The following is a 24,359-nucleotide window of genomic DNA, read 5'->3' as shown; positions in this document are numbered from 1 at the left end:
ACCAAAAACTATGGATGGGAATGAATTAACCAATAAGTGGTGCTGAGAAAATTATATGGGGGAGGGAATCATACTAGACCCTTAAGTCACATTTTATACCCAAATAACTTCCAAATGAATTAAAGAGAAATATAAAGAAGCATAAAATTTAATGAGATGAATATTTAATCTTGGAATGCAAAGGACTTTTTAAGCATAAAAAAGGAGGCTTGACAACATACAAATGTACAACTGAAATGTCAAAAATATTACATGCAAAATTAAAAGACAACTCGCAAAATAGGGAAATACTGAGACACTATTACTATATTGTAAAAAATATTTAATATATGTTTACTAAATTATGTTTGACTAAATGTTACTCATCTGAAATCATCAGGGAAAAACAAAGCCAATAATTTTAGATATATATAGTAAAAGGTAATACTAATACCTCATTGAAAATAACATGGTTTTGATTGTCCATTCATAATTTAGTATAATTTTATTTTCATTATACTTATAGAAGTTAAAATACACAGAAATAGGCTCATGTATTTTTTCATTTCTAGAAAATTAAGTTCCTTATGATCAAAAGTGGTTATTCTATTTTATATTCTCCAACACAGATTCTCTGTGAATAGCTTAACTCAAATCACTTAGGTTTCTCTGTTCAATACATTACCTGTAGTTGCTGATATTACTTAAAAAAAAAACAAAAAACCAAACTTGTAAAAATAATGTCATTCCCCTGAAATGGAAAGTAAACCACATAGAATGAACTTAATAAAGAATTGATTTAACTCTGCTCAAGAGATAGAACTGAAAATGTTTTTTTCTAAATACTTTGTTTTAAATACCAATTTTAAAAATCTGGTGAGAAAATATGAATAGTGGCAAAAAAAGATAAATGGGTACATTCAATGAGAATTTTTATTTCAATTATCCACAAAACAATATTATAATACTTTATAAAAATATTAAGTTTTAGGCTACCATTATTTATTTTAAAAAGTGTTTGTGCTATAAGGTTGTTTTTGTCAACTTTTTTCTGGGGGCGGGGGAGGGGTAAGGGTTTAAGTTCCACAGTAAGATATTGAAGGTGAAAAGGTGTTGGGAGAAAAATCTTCAAATGTACAAAGCTGTTTATTTTTCTTGGCAAGTTAAAAATACATAACCATTTAAACTGAATACACAGTGAGTTAGTGTTATTTCCTTACTATACAACTGATATTATAAGGAACAGCTCCATTTAGTCAAAACCAAATGAATACCATTATCTTTTCCTGGCTTATTTTTCTGAACAGAATTAGTACATAAACATATAATTTTATTACCCTTTTTTAAATGCTAGAAAAATTATACCATAGTTCACATGAGCCCTTTAAAAATCTGATGTCACAGGTTGCAGACATTAAGAGTAAAGGTGACTTGATGGCAGTCTTCACAGGAAGATCCTCTTGGAAGAGGGATTCAATGCTAAGCAGGTTACGTAAACATAAGAAACCACCACAATTTTTAGTACCAGAACTATTGCCAACTTGCATGAAGGTCATCTGTCACATTTTAAAATGGTTTGAATTTCCACATAGATACCATGGCACAGAATGTTAAATTTAATGACCAGGTAAGTGATGGTAGTTAAAAACTATATTCCTAAAATATGGGGACCTACTATATTGTTTTATTTAGAGTGTGACTATAAAAGAGTATTTTTAAAACATAAATACCAGACTTTTGTCAGATTCAGTTCCTTTGCTAGATCCTTAGGCCAATAATGCTGCTATTCAAATTCTTATTTTGGAATTTCTGAGTTATAAAAATCAGTCTTATTTTGTATATTTCGCTTCTGTACTTTAAATGAGCAAAAACTGTCCCCCCTTCTCACCACTATTATTTAAATAAGTTTTCCACTTTAAATCAACTAAATTATAAAAGGGGGAAAATTCATCACCATTAAGTATATTTTAAAAGTGAATATAGATTCAAACACGAATTTGAAAACTGGAGTTTTAAAAATGTTTTGCATAAAAGCTGTATCACTGGAATTAGTGGGAAGCCTTAACTTGTTATTTTGAGGCTATAACAGTCATTTAGTGTTTATGGTTAGATTAGTCTTACAGTCATATCTTACAACTCTTAATATCTCAAAAAATAGATGAGAAGCTTTGAGTGCCAGCAAAGCCATTTTGTCATTCCATAAATCAACATTAAACATAACATTCCATCCCTCTATCTGTAAAACTTTCACATTTTTCTTTTCTCATATTTCTTTTAAATACAATTCTTCTGTTAGTCTATATGCAACAAGGGCAAAAGTGCATTCAAGTCCCTGATCTAGTGATATTTTTACATTTGTGGCACCCATCACACCATAAGTACATACTTAGTAATATCTCATAATACCTATTTAAATTCTGGGATTTATTTTTTTCATGCTATTCTAAAAATTGGATATCTTGGATTGGATAGTACAATTTCAATTAAATATTGCCTTTAAAAAAATCAATGCAAACTTATAAAAGATTAACTTACTTTGTAGTTACATTCATTATTCCAAACTGAGCTTTTCAGAAAATGATTTAAAGTGAAAAAGTTCTACTTTCCAGTTCCACAAGTCTGAATTTTAACAGGCGCACTATACTTTCAAATCCCACTGCTGTCATCTAACACTTAACCAAGGTTTAGATGTTGCTTATATTCCTTTTTGCTTCTAAAAAACCTTGCTCATTTCCATGCAAGGGAGGCATATATTAAAACTGCATATTAACTTCAACTTACAAAAAAAGTTTGAGAATAATGAATGTGAGCACATTTAAAAAATGGAATGGAATCATTTGGTCCCATTAAGTTCCTTGATTTTTAGATCTTATGGCATAACTGTTCATATCTCCCACGTTTTATCTGTGATAAATTTCTCTTAAAAATTCTGAATGTGGGGAATAAAAGAAAGGAAGTGACTTATGAACAGTAGCTTTGTTGCTTTTCATTACCATGCTATCACTCACACTGTCATCAGTATCTTAGCTGTACTTTCTTTGGACCCTGAAATAAGTTGAAAAATTCATCACTGGTACTTTAGAGTTTAACATTTGGAACACAAAAAAATGGTTTTGTGCAACCATATCTGGAATTCCAGTTTACCGTTAAAAACATGCGGAGTGAAGAAGATTTTCTTCTTTTGATTCCTGTATGTGAGGAAGTCTACGTAAGTTTTTTTACATTCTGGCAGGTTTGTGCATATAAAATAGGCTACTTGGATTATAAATTTTCTCCTGGTTGGTACTGTGGCTCGGTAGCAGTGAAGTAATCCTCCAAGAAGGACTGGATATATTCAAATGTTGGCCTTTCATCAGGGTCCTTCTTCCAACAAAGTTTCATTAAATCATGTAGAGATTCTGGACAGCCCTGAGGGCAAGGCATCCTATATCCTCGTTCCACCTGTTCCAGAACTTCACGGTTTACCATACCTAACACACAAGATTCAAACATTAAAAACCAGTGATGCCTTAGAAGCATGAACAGACTGTTGAACCTCACAGGGAAGGCAGGGGAGGGTGGGTGGGAAGAGATCAACCAATGAACTTGTATGCATATGTGCATAACCTGTGGACACAGACAATGGAATGGTGAGGGCCTGGGGGTTGAGGAGAGGACAGAAGCAGGATGGAAGAGGTTAATGGGGGGGGGGGGGTGAGGAGAGAAAGGAGGACCTATGTAATACTTTCAACAATAAAGATTTTTTTAAAAAAAGAAAAAGACAACCAATGATGATGTATATGCATAATCCATGGACACAGACAATAGTGTGGTAAAGGTAGGGCTAGAAAGGGTCAATGGGGGAAAGAAAGGGACATCTCTAATACTTTCAACAATAAAGACAAATTAGAAAAGAAAAAGCTCTGGCCAGTTTTGCTCAGTGGATAGTGTTGGCCTGAAGACTGAAGGGTCCTGGGTTCCATTCCAATCAAGAACACATGCCCAGCCCTAGCCGGTTTGGCTCAGTGGATAGAGCGTTGGCCTGGGGACTGAAGGGTCCCGGGTTCGATTCCGGTCAAGGGCATGTACCTTGGTTGCGGGCACATCCCCAGTAGGGGGTGTGCAGGAGGCAGCTGATCGATGCTTCTCTCTCATCAATGTTTCTATCTCTCTATCCCTCTCCCTTCCTCTCTGTAAAAAAAATCAATAAAATATATATTTTTTAAAAAAAGAACACATGCCTAGGTTTTAGGCTTGATCCCCAGTAGGGGGTGTGCAGGAGGCAGCCAAGAGATGATTCTTTCTCATAATTAATGTTTCTATCTCTCCCTTCCTCTCTGAAATCAATAAAAATATATTTTAAAAAAAAAACAAACAGAAAAATAAATGACGCCAACCACCACAAACATATAATGAACCTATTGTGGTAATCATTTCATAATACATATGTAGATCAAAGCATTATGCTGTATGTCTTAAGTTTATATAGTGATGTATATCAGTCATTTCTCAATAAAACTGGGGAAGTGGGGGGGAAGAGAATAAAATAAATCCCCTAGCCACAAACTGATTCAAAGTATAGTAAGTTTACTTAGTGAAATTGTTTTAAGAAATAAATTTTCAATGTTAAAGTATATTAAAAAGACTTTAGAAAATGCTAGACTGTTTCAGAAGATCTGTTTTTTTTCATTCCACAGTAAACTTTACTTTCAATACTAAAGCCTTCAAAGCCAATCCCAATTAATTAATGAAAATTTAGGGTGGTACTTTGAGGTTCTGATATTAACAGTTATTAATTACCAAACGTGGGCTAATAAGGAACAGTGAGCAGTAGGATAGTGTTTAAAAGAACTTTCAGATAGAAATTCAGAAGAAAGCGTTTTAGTCCTGGTTTTGCCAAGTACACTTACTATGTAACTTTATATCAAGTCACTTTCCTGTACAGTTTCTTTATCTAACATCACCTGTTTAATCTTCTTCACGTTATTACACAGTTCCTTTCTTGTATTCCTTTGTAACCCCCCTATCTTCATCCACAGCTCACCCTGTGTTATCACAACTTGTAAGAGAGGGGCTGGGAGAGGGGGGTTGGGGAGGGCAAGATGAGCCAGAATATTAAAGATATGTTTATTATCTGAGAGAACAGTAGAGATAAATAGCCCTTTTGGAAAATACCCCAAGAGAGAAAGCTGAAGTCAAAGACTGTGACTCTCAAGGATTGTGACTCTCATAGGTTGCTATCCATCTCAAGGATTGTGACTCTCATAGGTTGCTATCCATCCAATGCCAAAATAAAGAGAGGAGAGAAAAATAGAGAAAGAGACAATGAGAGAAGAAAAAAAGGCCTTCACCCTTACATTCTGCTCCTAATAATCTCCAATTAATCCACTAATGGGATAAACAAGAGCTAATAAAATGAAAGCTTACCTGGATATGGCACTCTGCCCTTTGTTACCAGTTCTGTCTGTAGAATTCCAAATGACCACACATCAGACTTTATTGTAAATCGACCATATAGTGCAGCCTCAGGAGCTGTCCATTTGATTGGAAATTTTGCACCTAAAACAGTATTGACATCTTGCTTAAGTAAATTGTTTTTAAAATCTATTTGTGTAAATAATGGCATAAAGAGGGCTAACTTTCTTTCTGTCACTATCTTTAGTGTATATGTCCATCAGTTTTAAATTCTTCAAAAGTGCAAGATACACGGGAAAACATTTTTTTAAATATTTAAAATGTGGAATCATGAACAAAATAAACTGATGAACAAAATAGATCCAGAGACATTGAAGCATGCAAAAGACTAATGAATTTCGGGGGTGGGACTGGGGTTGGGAAGGATGGGGGAAGAGATAAACCAAAGAACTTATATGCATACTAGAGGCCCAGTGCACGAAATTCATGCACTCGGGGGAAGGGGGTCCCCCAGCCTGACCTGTGCCCTCTCACGGTGTGGAAGCCCCGCGATTGATCACCCCAAAAAGGTAGGCTGGAGCCAGGGGTCCTGCCTCCGCAGTGGGCACGGGGCTGCGGGAACCCCAGTGGAAGTTGTGCAGAGCAGCCGCCAGGCCCTGCCCCCCTTGTGCATGCAGCCATCTTGTGATGGTGTGAGGGCATCACGGTGTGATGGCATGAGGACCAACTAGGCTTTTATTAGTAGATATGCATAACCCATGGACAGACAATAGTGTGGGGAAGGCCTAGGGAGAGGGTGGGAGTGGGGTGGAGGGGGTCAATAGAGGAAAAAATACTTTTGAACAATTAAGACAAATTTTGAAAAACAACAACGAAACGTGTATTATAGCCCTGGTCATTGTGGCTCAGTTGGTTGGAGCATCATTCCATACCCTGGAAGGTCATGGGTTCAATTCCCAGTCAGGGCACATATCCAGGTTTCTGGTTCGATCCCCTGTCAGGGTGCATATGGGAGGCAGCCAACTGATGTTTTTCTCTCTCTATCTGGAATCAATGAAAACATATCCTTGGGTGAAGATGAAAAACAAACAAAAAATAAAAACAAACCGTGTATTTTAGGACTGGTAACTTTTACGTATGTCTATCACCTAACAGCTATAGCTCATCATTGGTTGAAGAAGGCATATTCTGTTGGGTTCTAATGTCTACTGGTTTTTGACCATAATCTCTTTTTCATTTTATGAAATATCTCTGGAAAATTTTATTGTACTATAATTTTTAAAAGTCTATATATTTATTGTATGCTTTTTATGCACAAGACTTTATGGTAATTGTCATGGGAGAGAAAAGCATAGCCTTCATGTAACTTATATACTTACTAGTGCCATGAAATTCATGCACGGGTGGGGTCCCTAGACTGGTCGGCAATCAGGGCCAATCAAGGCCTGCAGGCTGGGTGGAAGAACGGTGGGGGGCGAGGTGGGGGAGGGACAGCAGGAGGTTGGCCAGCCAGGGGAGGTTGGCTGTGGGAGCGCTCTGACCACCAGGCGGCAGCTCCTGCATTGAGTGTCTGTCCCCTGGTGGTCACTGCCTGTCATAGCAACCGGTCGTTCCAGTCACTTAGGCTTTTATATGTATAGAGGCCCGGTGCATGAAATTCATGCACGGGGGGGAGGGGTGTCCCTCAGCCCAGTCTGCTCTCTCTCACAGTTCAGGAGCCCTCAGGGGATGTCCTACTGATGGCTTAGGCTCACCCTAAGCCATAGTCTAGCCTCCCTCTGTGGGAGGCAACCGGGCTGATCAGGGGAAGGCATCACCCCCATCACCCCGCTGCTGCTTCCATTGCCGGCCGCCACAGCTGCCAAGGTGTGTTCATCAACACGGACTCCAGTCCCTTCACCATGAAAACATGACAACTTTCTTTAGGCATTTTCAAGATGTCTCTTTCATAGGATATGACATTTCTTTCTTTTTTTTTTTTTTATCCTCACCTGAGGATATTTTCCCATTGATTTTTAGAGAGCGTGGGAGAGGGAAAGACAGAGAGAAACATCAATGTGAGAGGCACACTTCGATTGGTTGCCTCTTGCATAAGCCCTGACCTGGGCCCCAGCCAGGGAGGAGCCTGCAACCTAGGTACATGCCCTTGATCAGAATCGAACCCGACCCCCCTGCGTGTTTGTGTCTACGCTCTAGCTCCAGCAGCCCAGCAACGCAGCCGCAGGGCTGGGGCTGGGGGCTGGTCCCCCTGCGTGTTGTTCTCTCAGGCTCTGGGCCCATGCCAGGCCCCTCCTCCTGAGCTGGTCATGACCGTTACGGCGTCCTGGCCTAATTTGCACATTACCTCTTTTTATATATATAGACTAGAGGCCCGGTGCACGAAATTCGTGCATGTGGGGGGGGGGGGTAGGGGGCGGGGTGTGTCCCTCAGCTCAGCCTGCACCCTCTCCAATCTGGGATCGCTCTCACAATCCAGGACTGCTGGCTCCCAACCGCTCGCTCGCCTGCCTGCTTGCCTGATTGCCCCTAACCACTTCTGCCTGCCAGCCTGATCACCCCCTAACTACTCCCCTGCCAGCCTGATCAATGCCTAACTGCTCCTCTGCCGGCTCGATTGCCCCCAACTGCCCTCCCCTGCAGGCCTGGTCCCCCTCCAACTGCCCTCTCCTGCAGGCCTGGTTGCCCCTAACTGCCCTCAATTTGCAAATTACCTCTTTATTATATAGGATAGGGTGACAATAGGTATTTTACATACTTCAGGTTATTTATATATATATATATATATATATATATATATATATATATATATATATATATATGTATGTATATATGTATGTATGTATATATGTATGTATATAGTGTTACAAAATAATTTAGATGTTCAAACAGTAGATCAATTTTCACTAGCACAGTCACAAAAGGTTTCATTAGAAAGGGGCAACTGCCCTGGCAAGTAGCTAAGTGGTTAGAGCGTCAGCCCACGGACTGAAGAGTCTCAGGCTCAATTCCTGTCAAAGGAATAGCAGCTAGACCTGCGTTGCAGGTTCAATTCCCAGCCCTGATCAGGTATCGTGTGGGAGGCAACCAATCAACGTGTCTTTCTCACATCAATGTTTCTCGCTTTCTCCCTTCCCTCCCCCTTCCACTCTCTCTAAAATAAATCAATGAAAAAAAAATCCTTAGGTGAGGATTAACAAACAAAATAATGATAATTTTACCTTGTCTTGCTGTATATTCATTGTCTTCAATTAACCTTGCTAAACCAAAATCTGCTATTTTGCACACAAGATTTTCTCCTACAAGAATATTAGCAGCCCGAAGATCTCGGTGAATATAGTTCATTCTTTCAATATATGCCATACCATCAGCAATCTTGGAAAGAGAAAAATAAAAAGACACATGATACAAAGGAAAGGAGGGATAAATCAATTTTGGTTAGTATTAAGTTAAATCACTGAAAAGTCATATATCTAGAAAGAAGATAACAGGGCATAATCTTGCAGGTAATAGAAAAAATAGAAAACACTATAATTGAGAAGAAGGAAGATAGGGAAGGAGATTGGGAGGTGGGGAGGAAAGGAGGGAAAGAGAAGGAGGAAGGGAAGGAGAAACAACAGAGATGTATGTGGCCCATAAAGCCTAAAACATTTATCTGGTCCTTTACAAAAACAGTTTGCCAACCTCTACTGTAGAATGTCCAAGAGCCTTGAACTCAGAGGTGTGGACTAGGTGTGGCATATGCTAAATTAAGACACAGTTTCTTAGTATAAAGTTTCTCTAAACTTCATCAGATACTTGAGATTTCCAAAAATACTATTTCCTTAGGAACAGCCATCATTCACTGTCTAAAAATTTATCTGTTAAAATATAAATACATATAGCCCTGGCCAAGTGGCTCATTTGGTTGGAGCATCATCCCTTACACCAAAAGGTTGTGTGTTCGACTCCTGGTCGGGGCACATACCCAGGTTGTGTGTTCAATCCCTGGTTGGGGCATGTATGGGAGGCAACTGATAGATGTTTCTCTCTCAAAACGATGTTTCTTTCTCCCCGTTTCTCTAAAATCATTAAAAACAAACAAACAAAAACACATCCTTGGGTGAGGCTTAAAAATATATACTATATAGATTTTATATTTGTAGATGATTATGTTTCTGAAAGGCCATATGATTCAGGACAGAAGTGTTATGGTAGTTACATATTTGGTTCCAATACTAATACTACCTGAATTTTAAATAGCTCTGGTCTTCAGATACAACATTGTCTGTAATTACATTATCTATAACAAGGAGATAAGACTGGATTATCTCTAATATCTCTTCCAGCTCTTATATTTCATGATTTCATTATACAAACAATAGCATTCTATTAAAATTATTTTACATGTTTAATGCACACTTTCGATTCAAATGGATGATACAGGTATAATATACAAGTACCTGAGCAGCCATATCAACCAATTGTGGGAGCTTCAAATATTTTCCATCTCCCTCCTTCAGAAAATCTAATAAGCTCCCTGTAAGAGACAGAAAGATATTCATGGAAAATAAGCAAATAAATCACATCACAATAAAAAAAAACTTCAGCTTTTCATTCTTTAATATTTTTTGTAGCTTGGAATTTCTGAATATCTATCTTTAAGACTCTAGAGGCCCTAAACTGAAATTTTACATAATTTTCTTGATAACATAAGAAAAAAGAAAAATGAGATAATCTCACCAGATTATAGGCATTCCTTCCTTGCTTTGATCAAGATCAACAGTTCCAATTTTGATTCAAAAAGTAGTATAGATACTTAGATATTTTTAAGTCAGTCAGAACTAAGAACTCAAAACAACTGGGAATATCTTGGGGTACTTAAAACTAAATCTAGGTGGCTCAGTTGATGTGGAAGTGTTAGTCCAACTAACTTCTCTCAATTTCAGCAGAAGATACAGAACAGCAAAGTATTATGAGTAACAGCAGAGAGAAAGGCTAGAAATGAAAAGTCTAGCTGCTATTCCTCTATTACTGGTTTCAAATATACCATGTACCTCAATTTAATCAGGAGAAAATCAGATAGACCTAAATTAAGACACATTTTATAAAACTAGGAGTCCAGCGTGCGATTCAAAATTGCGTGGCGGCGCCTATTCTTGAGTCGCCATTTAGGCCCTGCCTCGCTCCCCAGGCCCCGCAGCAGCTGCGGCTGCTGCCGTTCCGGCCCTGCCTCCCTCTCCGGCCCTTGAAGCAGCCGTGGCCGCTACTGATCAGGCCCTCCCCCAGTGCAAGTGCCATGGAGACCCCGCCGCCCCGCCCCCAACGCTGCGCATGCAACCTCCTCCTGTCCGGTAGACCCGTTACGGCGTCCCGATTAATTAGCAATTTCTCTATTTTATATATATAGACTAGAGGCCTGGTGCACGAAATTCGTGCACGGGGGAGGGGGGGTGTCCCTCAGCCCAGCCTGCACCCTCTTCAATCTGGGACCCCTCGATTGAAGCAATCCAGGACTGCTGGCTCCCAACTGCTCGCCTGCCTGCCTGCCTGCCTTCCTGATTGCCCCTAACCGCTTCTGCCTGCCAGCCTGATCACCCCCTAACCACTCCCCTGCCAGCCTGTTTGCCCCTAACTGCCCTCCCCTGCAGGCTTGATCGCCCCCAACTGCCCTCCCTTGCAGGCCTGGTCCCTCCCAACTGCCCTCCGTTGCTGGCCATCTTGTGTCCACATGGGGGCAGCCATCTTGTGTGTTGGAGTGATGGTCAATCTGCATATTACTCTTTTATTAGATAGGATAGAGGCCTGGTGCACGGGTGGGGGCCGGCTGGTTTGCCCTGAAGGGTGTCCCGGATCAGGGTGGGAATTCCCTTGGGGCGTGAGGCGGCCTGGGCGAGGGGCCTGTGGTGGTGTGCAGGCCGGCCACGCCCCCTGGCGACCCAAGTGGAGGCCCTGGTATCTGGGGTTTATTTATCTTCTACAATTGAAACTTTGTAGCCTGGAGCGGAGCCAAGCCTTCTGCTTGCTCCATGGCGGCAGCCATTTTTTGGGGGATTTATGTATCTTCTATAATTGAAACTTTGTAGCCTTAAGCAGAGGCCTGGGCCAGCCAGGGTGTGCTGAAAGCTTGGCTTCCTCCATCACCGGGGGCAACCCTAGCCTCCTGCTCTTTCCAGCTCTGTGGCTGCCGCCATTTCTGTTTGGGTTTATGTATCTTCTATCATTGAAACTTTGTAGCCTTGAGTGGAGGCCTAGGCCGGCAAGGGCAGGTGGAAAGCTTGGCTTCCTCCATTGCCGGGGAAACCCAAGCCTTCCTCCTGCTCTCTGTGGCTGTAGCCATCTTGGTTGGGTTTATTTGCATATTTGCTCCTGATTGGCTTGTGGGCATGGCTTGTGGGTGTAGCAGAGTGATGGTTAATTTGCATATCACTCTTTTATTGGATAGGATATAGACTAGAAGCCCGATGCATGAAGATTTGTGCAAGCATGGGCCTTCCTTCCCCTGGCTGCTAGCACCGCCTTTGCTCTGGCCAGAGCCACCGGGATGGTGCGGAACACCTGTGTCGTCACTATGGCGACGACGCAAGCGACCCTCTCTGCCCCCAGCCACTTGGCGCCTGAGTATGCAAATTAACCCACCATCTTTGTTGGGGTAATTTGCATAATCACTCCTGATTGGCCAGTGGGCGTCGCAAAGGTACAGTCAATTAGCATGTTACTCTTACTAGGTAAGTGGTACCATTCTCTTAAAAAATAACAATGTTATGAAAGACAGGATGAGGTACTCTCCAGATTAAAAACCAAAGAAAAATTACAACTAAAAGAAATTGGTGACTATGGATTAGACAATGGATCAGGGAAAAATTGCTGTAATTAAGGATATCACTTGGATGACTGGTAAAATCTTAAAATAGGCTAGTATTAGATAATAGAATTGTATCCATGTTATAGTTCCTGAACTTTATCATTATACTGTAGTTATATAAGACAATGTTCTTGTCTGTAGGAGAAAAACATTGACATATTTAGAAATAAAGGAAACATAATGTCTGCAATGTATTCTCAAATAGTTCAGAGGAAAACCCTTTATTTTATATATTGATGATATATCTAGTTAACAATTGACAAATCTGGCTGAAATATATACAGGAATTCTTTGTATTATTTCTGCAACTTTTCTATAAGTTTAAAAGTATTTCAAAAGGAAAGTAAAATAAAACAAGACAAAGAAAGCCCTTTCTATGTGACATGATTATAAAAGAAGAAAAATCATGTCTTAGTCTCATGTATAAAGTATCAAAGTCAAAGAATATCTATATTTCTTCTGGTCTGTCTACTTACTAAGGGGAACATGTTACTGTGTTTGCCCATTTATCTGCCCATTCAAATTATTTAGCAAGGGCCTACTACATGTGAGGCACTGCAAAAGGGTATAGAGCAGGGGTGGGCAAACTTTTTGACTCGAGGGCCACAATGGGTTCTTAAACTGGACCGGAGGGCCGGAACAAAAGCATGGATGGAGTGTTTGTGTGAACTAATATAAATTCAAAGTAAAGGAGCGGAGGGAAGAGCAAGAGAACCCTCCGCTCTTTCGGCTCCGCGGGCCAGATAGAACAGCCGAACGGGCCGGATCCAGCCCGCGGGCCATAGTTTGCCCACGGCTGGCATAGAGGATATAAAGATAAGTAAGTCATGGTCTCTGCCCTTGGAAAGATATTGATCTAGTATGAAAGTATAGTATATAGATCTATAAAATATATGCAAACAAATAAATATTGTACAGTAGGAGTTATACAAGTTATTGTAACTACTACAGTAGGTAGTTAATTCTACAGACAAGTTAGAAAAGGCTTCACAGAGAAGATGCATCTTAAAGGAAGAATGGGGGCAAACAGGGAATTCCAAGAGGGAATAACAAGTCTGTAATGCATAAAACAGCACAGTAGATTCAGGAAACTGAAAACAGTCCTTCCTATGCAAGAACACAGAGCCCAAAGATGAGAATGAGGCTGCAAAAGGAAAGAGTCAGAACCAAGTGTATAGAAAGAAGGCAGAAGATAGTTCTTTGATCAGTACACTAAGTAGGACATCATTCAGTGTAACAATAGATAAGTGCTAAAATATTTCATGCAAAAGCTGCAGAGCATAGAAATCTGGGATTGGAATTTGTATCATTGTGACAATTCTTTTTCTCTGATCTTTAACCAATCACAAAAATACCCAATCCCCTTAAAATGTTTCTTACATACATTTATCATAGAATGCTTTGGATCTTATTAGTGGTCCATAACTTTTTCTGCCCCATAAGTTATTTTGAGAATCTGATGAAAACTATGAACTCTTTGCAGAAAACATACGTAAGTTATGCAAAAATTGACACATAATAACTTCAGAAAAAGTTCATGGCCCCGAAAGCTCATTCACAACTCTGACAGTAAGTACTCAATAAATAATAGTGAAATCAACTGAAAGCAATTAAGCTTGTCTCATATACCCCTCTCTAGGCTTATTTCCAACTAGTTTCTTCTACTATTTCTGTACTTTTCACTAGCTATTTCTCATTTCCTCAATCTCTTAGCTATGCCCTTTACACATCCATATCCTTCATAACCATAAAGGGTAAGTCAGGACTTGTCTTTTCTACTAATTTTTCTCAATTTATTCCAGCCTGTGTAATCTCTTTCTCAATTTCTATTGTACTTACTGAAATTTATTATGCATTGGCCTGTAGCTTCAGTTTTTTATAGTAAACTGTTACTTACTTTTATGCTGAAAAATTAACTCTTCAGAAGTCTAGGTTTTTTCTCTCCAAATTTAATCTACCGTATAATAAATAGAGTGCCTTATATATTAGAAGCATTCAATACATTCTGGTTGTTAATAACTTCTAGAGTAGTTTGATTGAAAAGAATGCAGAGGGTATAATGATCATGGCACATTGGACTATTAGTGGAAGGCTCCTAAACCCAACTTAAGTACAGTCTGAAGGAAGTACAGTTGATGGACTGGTCAAGAGATAAGGAAACCAAATTCCAAGTGAACGAAATAACATGAACAAACTCATGGAAACAAGAAGCAACAAGAAGACCCTTCTGGCCAGAAAAGTGAATTTATGTGAAAGCACTTGAGGCAATGTGTTTGGATGGATTATAGAGGGCCAACTGTAAGATGGGGAATTACAGAATTTTAAAAAATAGAAGGGATATTTGTGACCTTACATTTTAAATCTCCCATCTAGAAATAATCCTAACCCAGCAACCTGACAAGACTTCTAACATGCTTCCCCCAATAAAATAATTCTTGAAATCAATATACAAAGCTAATGGGCCATTAGCTTTACCAATATTCTTAAACTATCAATATCTTGATTTAAACCCTCCTCTTTGTTGTCTCTTTTTTTCCCTTTCTAGTTCATCTAATGCACTCTGAAATGGGATATTTGGCAGTGGTTTGCAGGAGAGCTTCCTTCCAAAAAGTGCCATGTGCTTTGGGGTTTTAGGTATGTTTTGGCTATCAATTAGTAGGCGATGTCAGTTATTTTAACCTTTTGTTTCTTCTATCCCTTTTAGGGGGAAACATTTCCTATAGCAAATGTGTAGCTTGTAGTTGACCCTGTCACCACTAGATGGAACTACATTGTTGGTCAAGATGGACTACTGGAGAGGGATGACATAATAATCAGTGTTAATATGAATGAGTGATTCATTAAAGAGTTAAAAAATGTAGATAAAATTCAAGAAGGTAAAAAGGGAGTCTATCAGCATATTTTATGACTGGCTTTTCTTCTAAAGCACATTAGGCAAAGGGAAAAGGAGGGAAGAGCAACAACTTTCCCTTGTTTTTAATCCTGGCCCTAACCAACCTTGGAACTAAAGATCCCACCTTGGTGTTTGGGAAAATGGAGACATTTCAGCTGACAGTAGTGAAAAAAGAATGTTTCTAGATGCCCGAGTATGAAGATTATGCTTATATGAAAATGAAATAAAATTAATTTCTTTTAGTATCAAAGATATATCTTTCTGATTGAATTATTTTAATTCAATTTTTACTAATACTTTCTTTTTCACTTTCCTAGCTATTCCATTTCCTTTGGTCACATTAAATTAAGGACTATTTACTTTGAAAATAAATTCAGCCTGCTTATTTTCCTTTTAAACTTTGTACTATCCTTTGGAATAACAAAATGTCAGATTTTTTTTCTTTTCAAATGTCTACCTAAAAATCTCAAATTAGAAAACACTATACAATAAAAATTTGTGCCAAAACCGGTTTGGCTCAGTGGATAGAGGGTCAGCCTGCGGACTGAAAGGTCCCAGGTTTGATTCCGGTCAAGGGCACGTAACTTGGTTGCGGGCACATCCCCAACAGGAGGTGTGCAAGAGGCAGCTGATCGATGTTTCTCTCTCATCGATGTTTCTAACTCTCTATCCCTCTTCCTTCCTCTCTGTAAAAAATCAATAAAATACATTTAAAAAAAAATTTGTATGCATCAAAAATTAAAGACTTGTTTCTAAAAAATGTATTAACATGGATAATAAGAGACTTATATACACATACCTTTTGACATAAATTCAGTGACAATATAAATTGGCTCTTCAGAAACAACAGCATATAGTGGAACAAGTTTATCATGTCTTAATTTTTTCATTATTTGAGCCTCTTGAAGAAAAGCTTCTGGCATCATTGTACCTGGTTTTAGTGTTTTGATTGCTACTTTTGTGGTTCCATTCCATGTTCCTAGAGAAATAACACTTTTACTATTTTGATCTATATCTGAAAGAAATTCTAAGCAAACTTCAATGAGCAACAGTGACTTAAAATATTTCAACGTATCTTATCATAAATTGTGGCATTTTTCTCTATGGCAAAACAATTACAAAAAACACACACCAAAGTTCAGGCTTCTTACCCATCCATACTTCACCAAAACATCCTTGTCCTAGTTTAACTTCTAGTCGCAAAGATTCTCGAGGGATTTCCCAAGCATCTTTTGCTAGACCTTGAGTCTGGGGTTTCACAGTTGGACATACAGTTGTTAACTTATGGCATAAGCCATCAGCATGTTCTAGATAAATGAATAAACTATACTGTAAAATGAATTACTTACAAAAAATAAGTTACATGTAGTGTATCAATGTTTTAAAAAGTTGAAATTATAGAAAACAAAAAATATAATGTTCTATCAGTTTTTTAAATAAAAACACAAAAAAGGAATTGTATATAAAAAGCACAACACACAAGAAATGAAACATTTCATTAATTACATTTAAAAAGTTATGTATTGAATACTTATGTCCCAGCTATTGTGCTAACTCAGCAACTTACAGATATCTCATATAAATGAGTCTTGGAAAATTCATCAATACTCTCAAGGTCACCCAATTAGTAAATGATGGAGATAGGATTCAAACCCAGGGTCTGGCTGCCTCCAAAGTTCTACTTTTGACTACTCTGCTTTATTTCTTTCCAAAAAGAATGCTACCATTAACTGTTATTTCTAAAAACCACTAATATAAAAAACACATTAAGAATCAAGGGAAAGCCGAAACCGGTTTGGCTCAGTGGATACAGTGTCGGCCTGCGGACTGAAGGGTCCCGGGTTCGATTCCGGTCAGGGGCATGTGCCTTGGCTGCGGGCGCATCCCCAGTGGGGGGTGTGCAGGAGGCAGCTGATCGATGTTTCTCTCTCATCGATGTTTCTGGCTTTCTATCCTTCTCCCTTCCTCTCTGTAGAAATATCAATAAAATATATTTTTTAAAAAAAAAAAAAGAATCAAGGGAAAACTTTTAGGAAAATAATTTTTAAATAAGGGAGACACAAAAACAGGGAGTCCCAAATTCATAATGGCTTGACTTGTGAATCCTGCTTATGCAATCTTTCTTATTGTAAATAAGACATGCTCTCTCCCATTCTCAACAAGTAACCATGCAAACCGACATGCTAACAATTGCAATTACAACTGATGCCACTGTTTGGCAACATGTTTGACCAATGTCAACATTGGAGGATGACTTGATAAACTCAGTTTGCAGCTAACTGTTACTGAAGAAGAAATTGCCATAGGAACTTCCCCTCCCCTAGCATTAATCATTTAAAGACTTTCAGATGCATTCAAGTACCAAATTGACAATAAAAATTTTTGAGATAGATTAATATTAAATACTTTTCAAAGGTCCTTGAAAAACTGAAGAATGATATAGGTTAATTTTTCAGGAAAAGAAAAATGCATCTTCACTAGATTTATTTTATTTAATAAATAAATCCCACTGTGTTTATACTTTCAGGAAGTCTTATGTAGTCCATCTCATGTAAAAAAAGTAAACTAAAAGGATATCTGATACCACTTTTTATTTTAAGTTTTTAGCTTACCTTCTTTTTTTTTAAAAAAAATATGATCTTATTGGTTTTAGGGAGAGGAATAGAAAAGATGGATCCATCAACTGCCTCCCCAATGCCCCCTCTACTGGGGACGGAGCCCACAACCCAGGCATGTGCTCTGACCAGGAATCGAACCAGCGACCTCTCTGTGCATGAGACAACACTCCACCAACTGAGCCACAGCGGCCAGGGCTGCTCTACCTTCTTAATAAGTGTCCCTAAATAAAATATTTGTTTTTGCCTTTTTATTGTCAAAATCTTATCTTCGTATTTAGCTGTCATGCAATGGAACTCCAATGTAAACACTATACCAGTAAAATATAAAGACTCAAATGATGATAATCTGATATTAGCACATCATCCAAGAACCCAATTCAGGTAATAAGTATTATCTGTTCCTCATTTTAAAATTAGAAAACAAAAGACATCCAGTGAACACATATTATGTGTAAAGGAACATGCTAAACCTTAAGGACATGAAGATATGGATTCTGTTCTCATAAAATACAACATGAAGAAATAATTTTCACCTTTGAAATATTACATACCTGTGTAGTGTTTAACCAATTTCTGCAGAGTATCAAATTGTGCTCTAGTTGTGATATAGTATCCACCATTGTCAAGTTTCCTAATTTTGTAGTGTTTCACATTGTCACCCCTTACTTCATCCCAATCACGAATAGAAAGGGAATAAGCACCTGGTGGAGCAGGAAAAAATGAAACCTTTTGCTATATCTTTCTCAAATACAGCCTAAGAGGATTTTTATACTTATATCAACATAACAATATTCATACCTTTAGTAGTTTCACTTTCTCTTACTAAGAAAATACCTCGTTGATTCCCAGGATTCAGAAGTAATCTTTCAGCATCTTTTCTCCCCATTTTGCCAAAATACCATCTGGAAAAAAATAGTGTTCTGAGTTAGAAAGGTGTTAAGGGTAAGAAAAATTATATATAAGTATTAATAAGAATGGAATAAGATAGGGTGGATGACAAAAAACAGCTACAGAACGTAGCTTGAAAATATAGTAAAATACAATAAAAAAACATTTATTATTAGATAGGACTATTACAAATATTACTGTCAGAATATACTCTGTCATTGTATTTCCATGTATTGACTATTTACCATCTGAGTCACAGAAACAGTAAATGGAGAAGGAAAGACCATAATGGCAGACAGAGCCTTTCAATCAGTGACAGATGGAAATACTAAGACCATAGTAGGAAAAATAAAAGTAGTTCTCTGGTAATAATGTGATCATCTGTATTCAGTAACGTGCAAGTAAACCATATCGAAATTAGGAACGCTAAATTAGTGTAGACATTACAGTCTCTGCCATGAATGATTTCAGAATAGTGGAGAAAAAGACAAAAGAACAAAACAACTGCCAAAGCAGGACAGTTATGGAGACAAGTTACATATCATTAATAAAAGCAAACAAACACTGGCAGAATACCTACTATGTGCAACACCTACTGTGTTAAGTGTTGTGATATAAAAATGAAGTAGCATTGATGGATGCAAGATAAACTTGGTTTGACCTAAAAGTGATGTCACTGAAGGTGAACTTTTTAAAAGTAGGACACAGGACTCCCAGATATCCTCTAGCAGGCTTCCCAAATTTAACATTATGCCTTGCATATTTCTCTTTCCCTGTGTGTGCATTTCCCGCCCCCCTGAACTTATTGAGAGTAAGTGGCAAACATGCTGAATCATTACCCTAAATCCTTCAGGGCATACTTTCTAAAAGACAAGGATTCTCTCCTACATAGGAGCAAGCACCTAAGTCAATAAATTAACACTGATATAATACTACAAACTAAGGTAAATTTTTGGAGAGAATGCTCAGAATACAAAAAAGGTTAATATAATTTTTAAGTGAAAAGATAAAGGCATAATAATACAGTATTAATGCAGATTCATTTATAATCCTACTCTAAGCAAGTACTATGGCATTAATTATTAATTTTTAAGTAACATTTCCTATTAATATGTTACATTAGCTGTATTAAGACTGATATGTAATTGTGTGTGTGTAAAGTTGTGGCTAAGAAGAATGTGCATTAAAACATTTTAAAAATCAAAACAATTAATAAAATATGAAGTAGTGCCATACTCTTCTGCCTGAATGGAATCTGCAGGGGCTACATAATTGCTAGGGATATAGCCATTCTTTCCTGTAGCAATTGATCTTGCTTCCCACCAGTCTCCTTCCCTGCAACACATAAAATAACAGTTACCACAAGGTGCACTATCGCTTAAGATAGATGTACTGCAGTGTTGTCCTGTAGCTGAAGGTACGTTTTTTAAATTATGCATTCATGTGATCAAGAATCAACTCAAAGGATAATATTTAAAAATAGGTTATATGAATTAAGGGAATAAAGCTGAGCAAAAGCACAATTACATTTCTGCTTCAAACCAAAACAAAAAAAAAAATTACACTTTTAGTTAAAAGGTCACCTTTTTACATTACTCTTTCAACCTAAGACAATAAACTATACTGATAAGACAATCTGGAAGGTGAATCTTTCAAATTATTCATTTTTTATTAAATGGTCTATAAAATTTCCCCATTTGAGATGTACAATTTAGTGGTTTTAATATACTCAGAGTTGTACAACCATACCACAGTCAATCTTAGAATATTTCCATTACCCCAAAAAAGAAACCCCATTATCCATTAAGAGTCATCCTCCCATCCCTCTTCTGTCCCACCCCCACCAATGCCAACCACTAATCCACATTCTGTTTTTATGGATATACGTATTGTGGGCATTTCATATATATACAATCATACAATATGTGATCTTTTTGACTGGTTTCTTTCACGTAGCATAATCTTTACAAGGTTCACCTATGTTATGGCATGTATCAGCAGCTCATTCTTTTTTATTTCTTTTTAACAGTGCATAAAATTATGATCTTCTTTTTTAGTCATTTTAGGGGGGAAAAAATCAGGACGCTCTACAACTCCTGTAGCCAAAATCTTAATGGGCAATAACAAATAATTCTTAGAATATATACAAAAATATTATCCATAAATATGCAAGTAAGACTATAAGCAGTTCACAACACAAGAACTATATGTAATTTGGAAAACATAAGCCTTGACTTTTCCAAAATTAATGTGGAAGAAGCAAATATTATCAGCCTCTAATGAGCAAGATACAAAAATGGGTTCCACTACTAAAAATTAAATGCATGTTTTGCTTTAACGGAGAGAAATACTGAAAGTATTTTATTTAAATTGAAATATTGTAAATACTTGAGGTACATTTACTTTCTAGGAAACGAAGTGGAAAATCCTTTGGTAATTCACATACTTATAAATTCATATACTTGATTTGCAGTTTCCTACTAACCATTCACTGATTCATTCAAACATTTATTGAATACCTTCTGAAGTGACAGATTTTATGAAAGGGTATGCTGAAAACAGGAGTAAAAAGATAGTCAAGAGTAAAAAGGGTACTCAAGAAACTCAGTCAAGAGTAGAATTTCTCAACCTCAGCACTACTGACTTTTTAGGCTAGATCACTCTTTGTTGTGGGGGCATGTCCTATGCATTGTAGGATCCTAGGATGCTGAGCAATATCCCCGGCCTCTACTCACTAGATGACAGCAGTAACAAACTGACTATAACAACCAAAAATGTCTCCAGACATTGCCAAGTGTACCCTGGATGATTTTGCCACAAGTTGACAACTACTGGCCTAAAGAAATGATAAGCAAGTGATAAGTTTAATTCCAAATTGCAATGGCAGCTATGATTTAGGTTTGCATAGGATGCTCTGTAAACATTTAAGAAAGACACTTGATCCAGCAGGAGGCAGGTACTGGGCCAGGCAGGAGAGGAAGAATGTCAGAACAGGCTTCCTTGAGAAAGGACATAGGAATAAACATTTTGAAGGATGAGTTGGGTTGGCCACATAAAGAAGGGGGGCAGGGAATGGAGAAATCACATTCCAGGGGGAAAAAATCATATATGTGAAGGCCTGGAGAAGGTGAGAAACCACAGTATATTCAGATAATTGCAAGTAATTCAACATGGCTAGGCAGTGCAGTGAGAAAGGGGAAGAAGCTCAATGAATAATGCCTAATATTATTGTTATTTTTCTTTTATCCTGGTGGCAACTGGTAACTATTAAAATATTTTAAAGCAGAGAGACATGAACATATTTTATGTTCTGGAATAATAACTGGTAGCAAATGAGAATAAGGATGGAAGAAAACAAGACTGGAAGCAAAAAGACCATAAATAAATATCTTAAGAAGTTACAAAGTGGCTGCTATGCTTGCTAATGAAATTATGGAATCTATTTTCCGTAACTGGCATTGGATTTTCTATGGTGGGCCACTAAATGACAAAAAGTCTAAGAGTCACGAAAGGAAAAAGCCACTTAATTTGGTCAGTTTGGGATTGCAGGGGTTCCTTCCCTGGCCTTTTTCCTTTTTTTTTTGTAAGGAGAAACAGATAATATATTTAAATCATCTAGTACTTAGATAAGTACTAGTAGGAATATAGAATTCTCTTTATAAAGATTTTTTAAAGTAATGTACTTACTTATATATACTCCCTCACTCTTCATTCTTAAATCTCTACTGTTTATGGCAGAACCACAGCAGCACAATTTGTAGAAGTATTAACTTGTGGCTACATCAGTAGTATTCTGCCACGTGTCTGAAGAAAACAAATGCATTGTCCAACCAAATGGGCAGAGGTCCACACCCCACCACTCTCATCTCGTAATCATTAACTAGCTCAGTGGTTTCGACGTAAAGACTAGGTGACTGTCAGTATTTCTCATTCGTAACACTTACGTATTGTTAATTATTTGAAATCTTTCACCCTTCTTAAATGAAAGGTCTTCTGTAGTTCTAGCTTCATAATCATATAAGGCCACAAATATAGTAACACCACCTATTGGAGGAAAAGAAGACCAAGGTAAATTATATAGCTAAATTAACAGAAGAGAAATTAAAAATCATTGCCAGCAAAAAGGCTTAAGCATAGTTCTTTTTCCCTGGTCTCCAGAATCTATTTTTTAAAGTTGAAAATTGGGAAGCTGGCATTTTCAAATTAGTAAGATACTCTCTTAAGGCCTTCTTTGGAAGTACTATACTCTACAAATTTTAAAATTCAGACCCAGAGACACAAATTTAATTTTGATTCTCTGGCTTGAAAGACAAAGTTCAAATCACTTCTTTGGCAGAAAAAGCATCAAACTACAGGCATTGATTGTCTAAATTTCTTATAAACAATGAGTGAACATTTCAATCCTTAAAACTAATCATTAACAGTAATAACTAAGGTTTTAGTAAGATAATTTATTATATTTAACATTCAAATATAAAAATGACATGTTTTTCTTAGCAATTAAATTGTATGGCTGATATGACTTATAAATTTCAAAAATAACTGTCTTATATAGCATTGTGTGCAGATGATTAAGAGATTAGCACACTTAAACAGCCAAACTATTATCTGCAAACAAAACAAAGAATAAAACGGATTATTTCATTTATCTAGCTTCCAATCATAATACTACCCTTTTTACATGTCTACCTAATGTCTAACAAGCATTTAAAACTTATTAGTTACAAAAACAAAGGTGTTGATTTTTCTCCTCTAACCTGTTACCTGAGACTTCCCTACCTAAGCAAATGGCATTACTAACCAACCAGGTACTCAAGATAAGTGGTTCTACCTCTAAAATACCTACTTTCTTTTCCATTTCTACTGCTGCCACCCTAATCCAAGCCCTTGTTCCTTCTCACTGGGACTTCTGGGACTATTGAGAGTAGCAGCCTCCTACTCTCTGTGTATCAGCTTCCCTACAGCTTCCAGAATGAGTTTCTTTTAAAAGGCAATTCAATCATCATAATCCTTAACGGAAATATCTTCAATAGCTTCTTTTTGGCTTTGAATAAAACCCAAACTTCTTACCAGTCTACAAGGTCCTGAGTAATCCTGACGCTTTAATCCCAAATCTTACAATTCTATCCTGTTCATATGGGCCTCCTTACTACTCTTCAAAAACTGCCACGTCCATGTGTACCTCCTAAACTTTGCAGAAAGCTCTTTTCCCAGTTCTGCACAGGTTTAGATCATTCTCAATAATAAAACCTCAGCTCAAATAATTTCTTCTCAAGATGCCATTCCCGATCATCTAAAAGGCCTTCACCAATGTTCTGGTTAATTCTTTCATAGCATTTGAGAACTGTTAATCACACTGAATAGTTGTTTATATTAACTACTATCCAACCCTTTAGGGCAGAAACCTTGTTTCTCTCACTTATAACTCTCTATAACTGGCATACAGACACTCCATATTTATTAATAAATTAATATCCATGAACAAACTATTTCACATATATAAACTGCTTTAGGTCACTAAATTATGTGTTAAAGTTATCAATATTTACTTTATCATTTTGGATTACTATCTTTCCCAAACATATAATCCTGAAGATAATTAAAATTTTTGCTGATGACTGATAAATACCATCATGGCCATCTGTTACTGAAGTATTTAGAGTTAGAGGGCTGGAATTAGATTGTAATTGACTTTTTGAGGTCCATAACTCCCCACAGGTACAGTCTAATAGAATTAGTGTATGCC

At 37.5% G+C, this 24,359-nt stretch overlaps 1 protein-coding gene across 3 annotated transcripts in view; it reads right to left on the bottom strand.

Annotated features, from left to right (window-relative positions):
- Window positions 1-467: 467 nt before the first annotated feature.
- Window positions 468-24,359, bottom strand: part of YES1 (YES proto-oncogene 1, Src family tyrosine kinase) — a 58,035-nt gene continuing 34,143 nt past the window's right edge. For 2 of the 3 annotated variants that reach the window (XM_080685341.1, XM_080685339.1), the window contains exons 3-12: window positions 22,558-22,657; window positions 19,850-19,948; window positions 18,524-18,627; window positions 18,277-18,426; window positions 16,259-16,414; window positions 15,907-16,086; window positions 9,813-9,889; window positions 8,592-8,745; window positions 5,386-5,517; window positions 894-3,449 (exon numbers count right to left, since the gene is read on the bottom strand). In XM_080685341.1, the coding sequence (XP_080541467.1) occupies window positions 3,241-3,449; window positions 5,386-5,517; window positions 8,592-8,745; window positions 9,813-9,889; window positions 15,907-16,086; window positions 16,259-16,414; window positions 18,277-18,426; window positions 18,524-18,627; window positions 19,850-19,948; window positions 22,558-22,657 (1,361 nt within the window). In that variant the 3' untranslated portion in view covers window positions 894-3,240. Of the gene's footprint in view, window positions 3,450-5,385; window positions 5,518-8,591; window positions 8,746-9,812; window positions 9,890-15,906; window positions 16,087-16,258; window positions 16,415-18,276; window positions 18,427-18,523; window positions 18,628-19,849; window positions 19,949-22,557; window positions 22,658-24,359 lie in introns of all 3 variants that reach the window. The other variant, XM_080685340.1, reaches the window with a different exon arrangement.

This window comes from Plecotus auritus (assembly GCF_963455305.1).
Source record: "Plecotus auritus genome assembly, chromosome: 8".
In the NCBI taxonomy this organism is placed as follows: domain Eukaryota; kingdom Metazoa; phylum Chordata; class Mammalia; order Chiroptera; family Vespertilionidae; genus Plecotus; species Plecotus auritus.
Note: the sequence above shows the minus strand (reverse complement) of the source record. Positions and strands in the feature narration are given on the sequence as shown.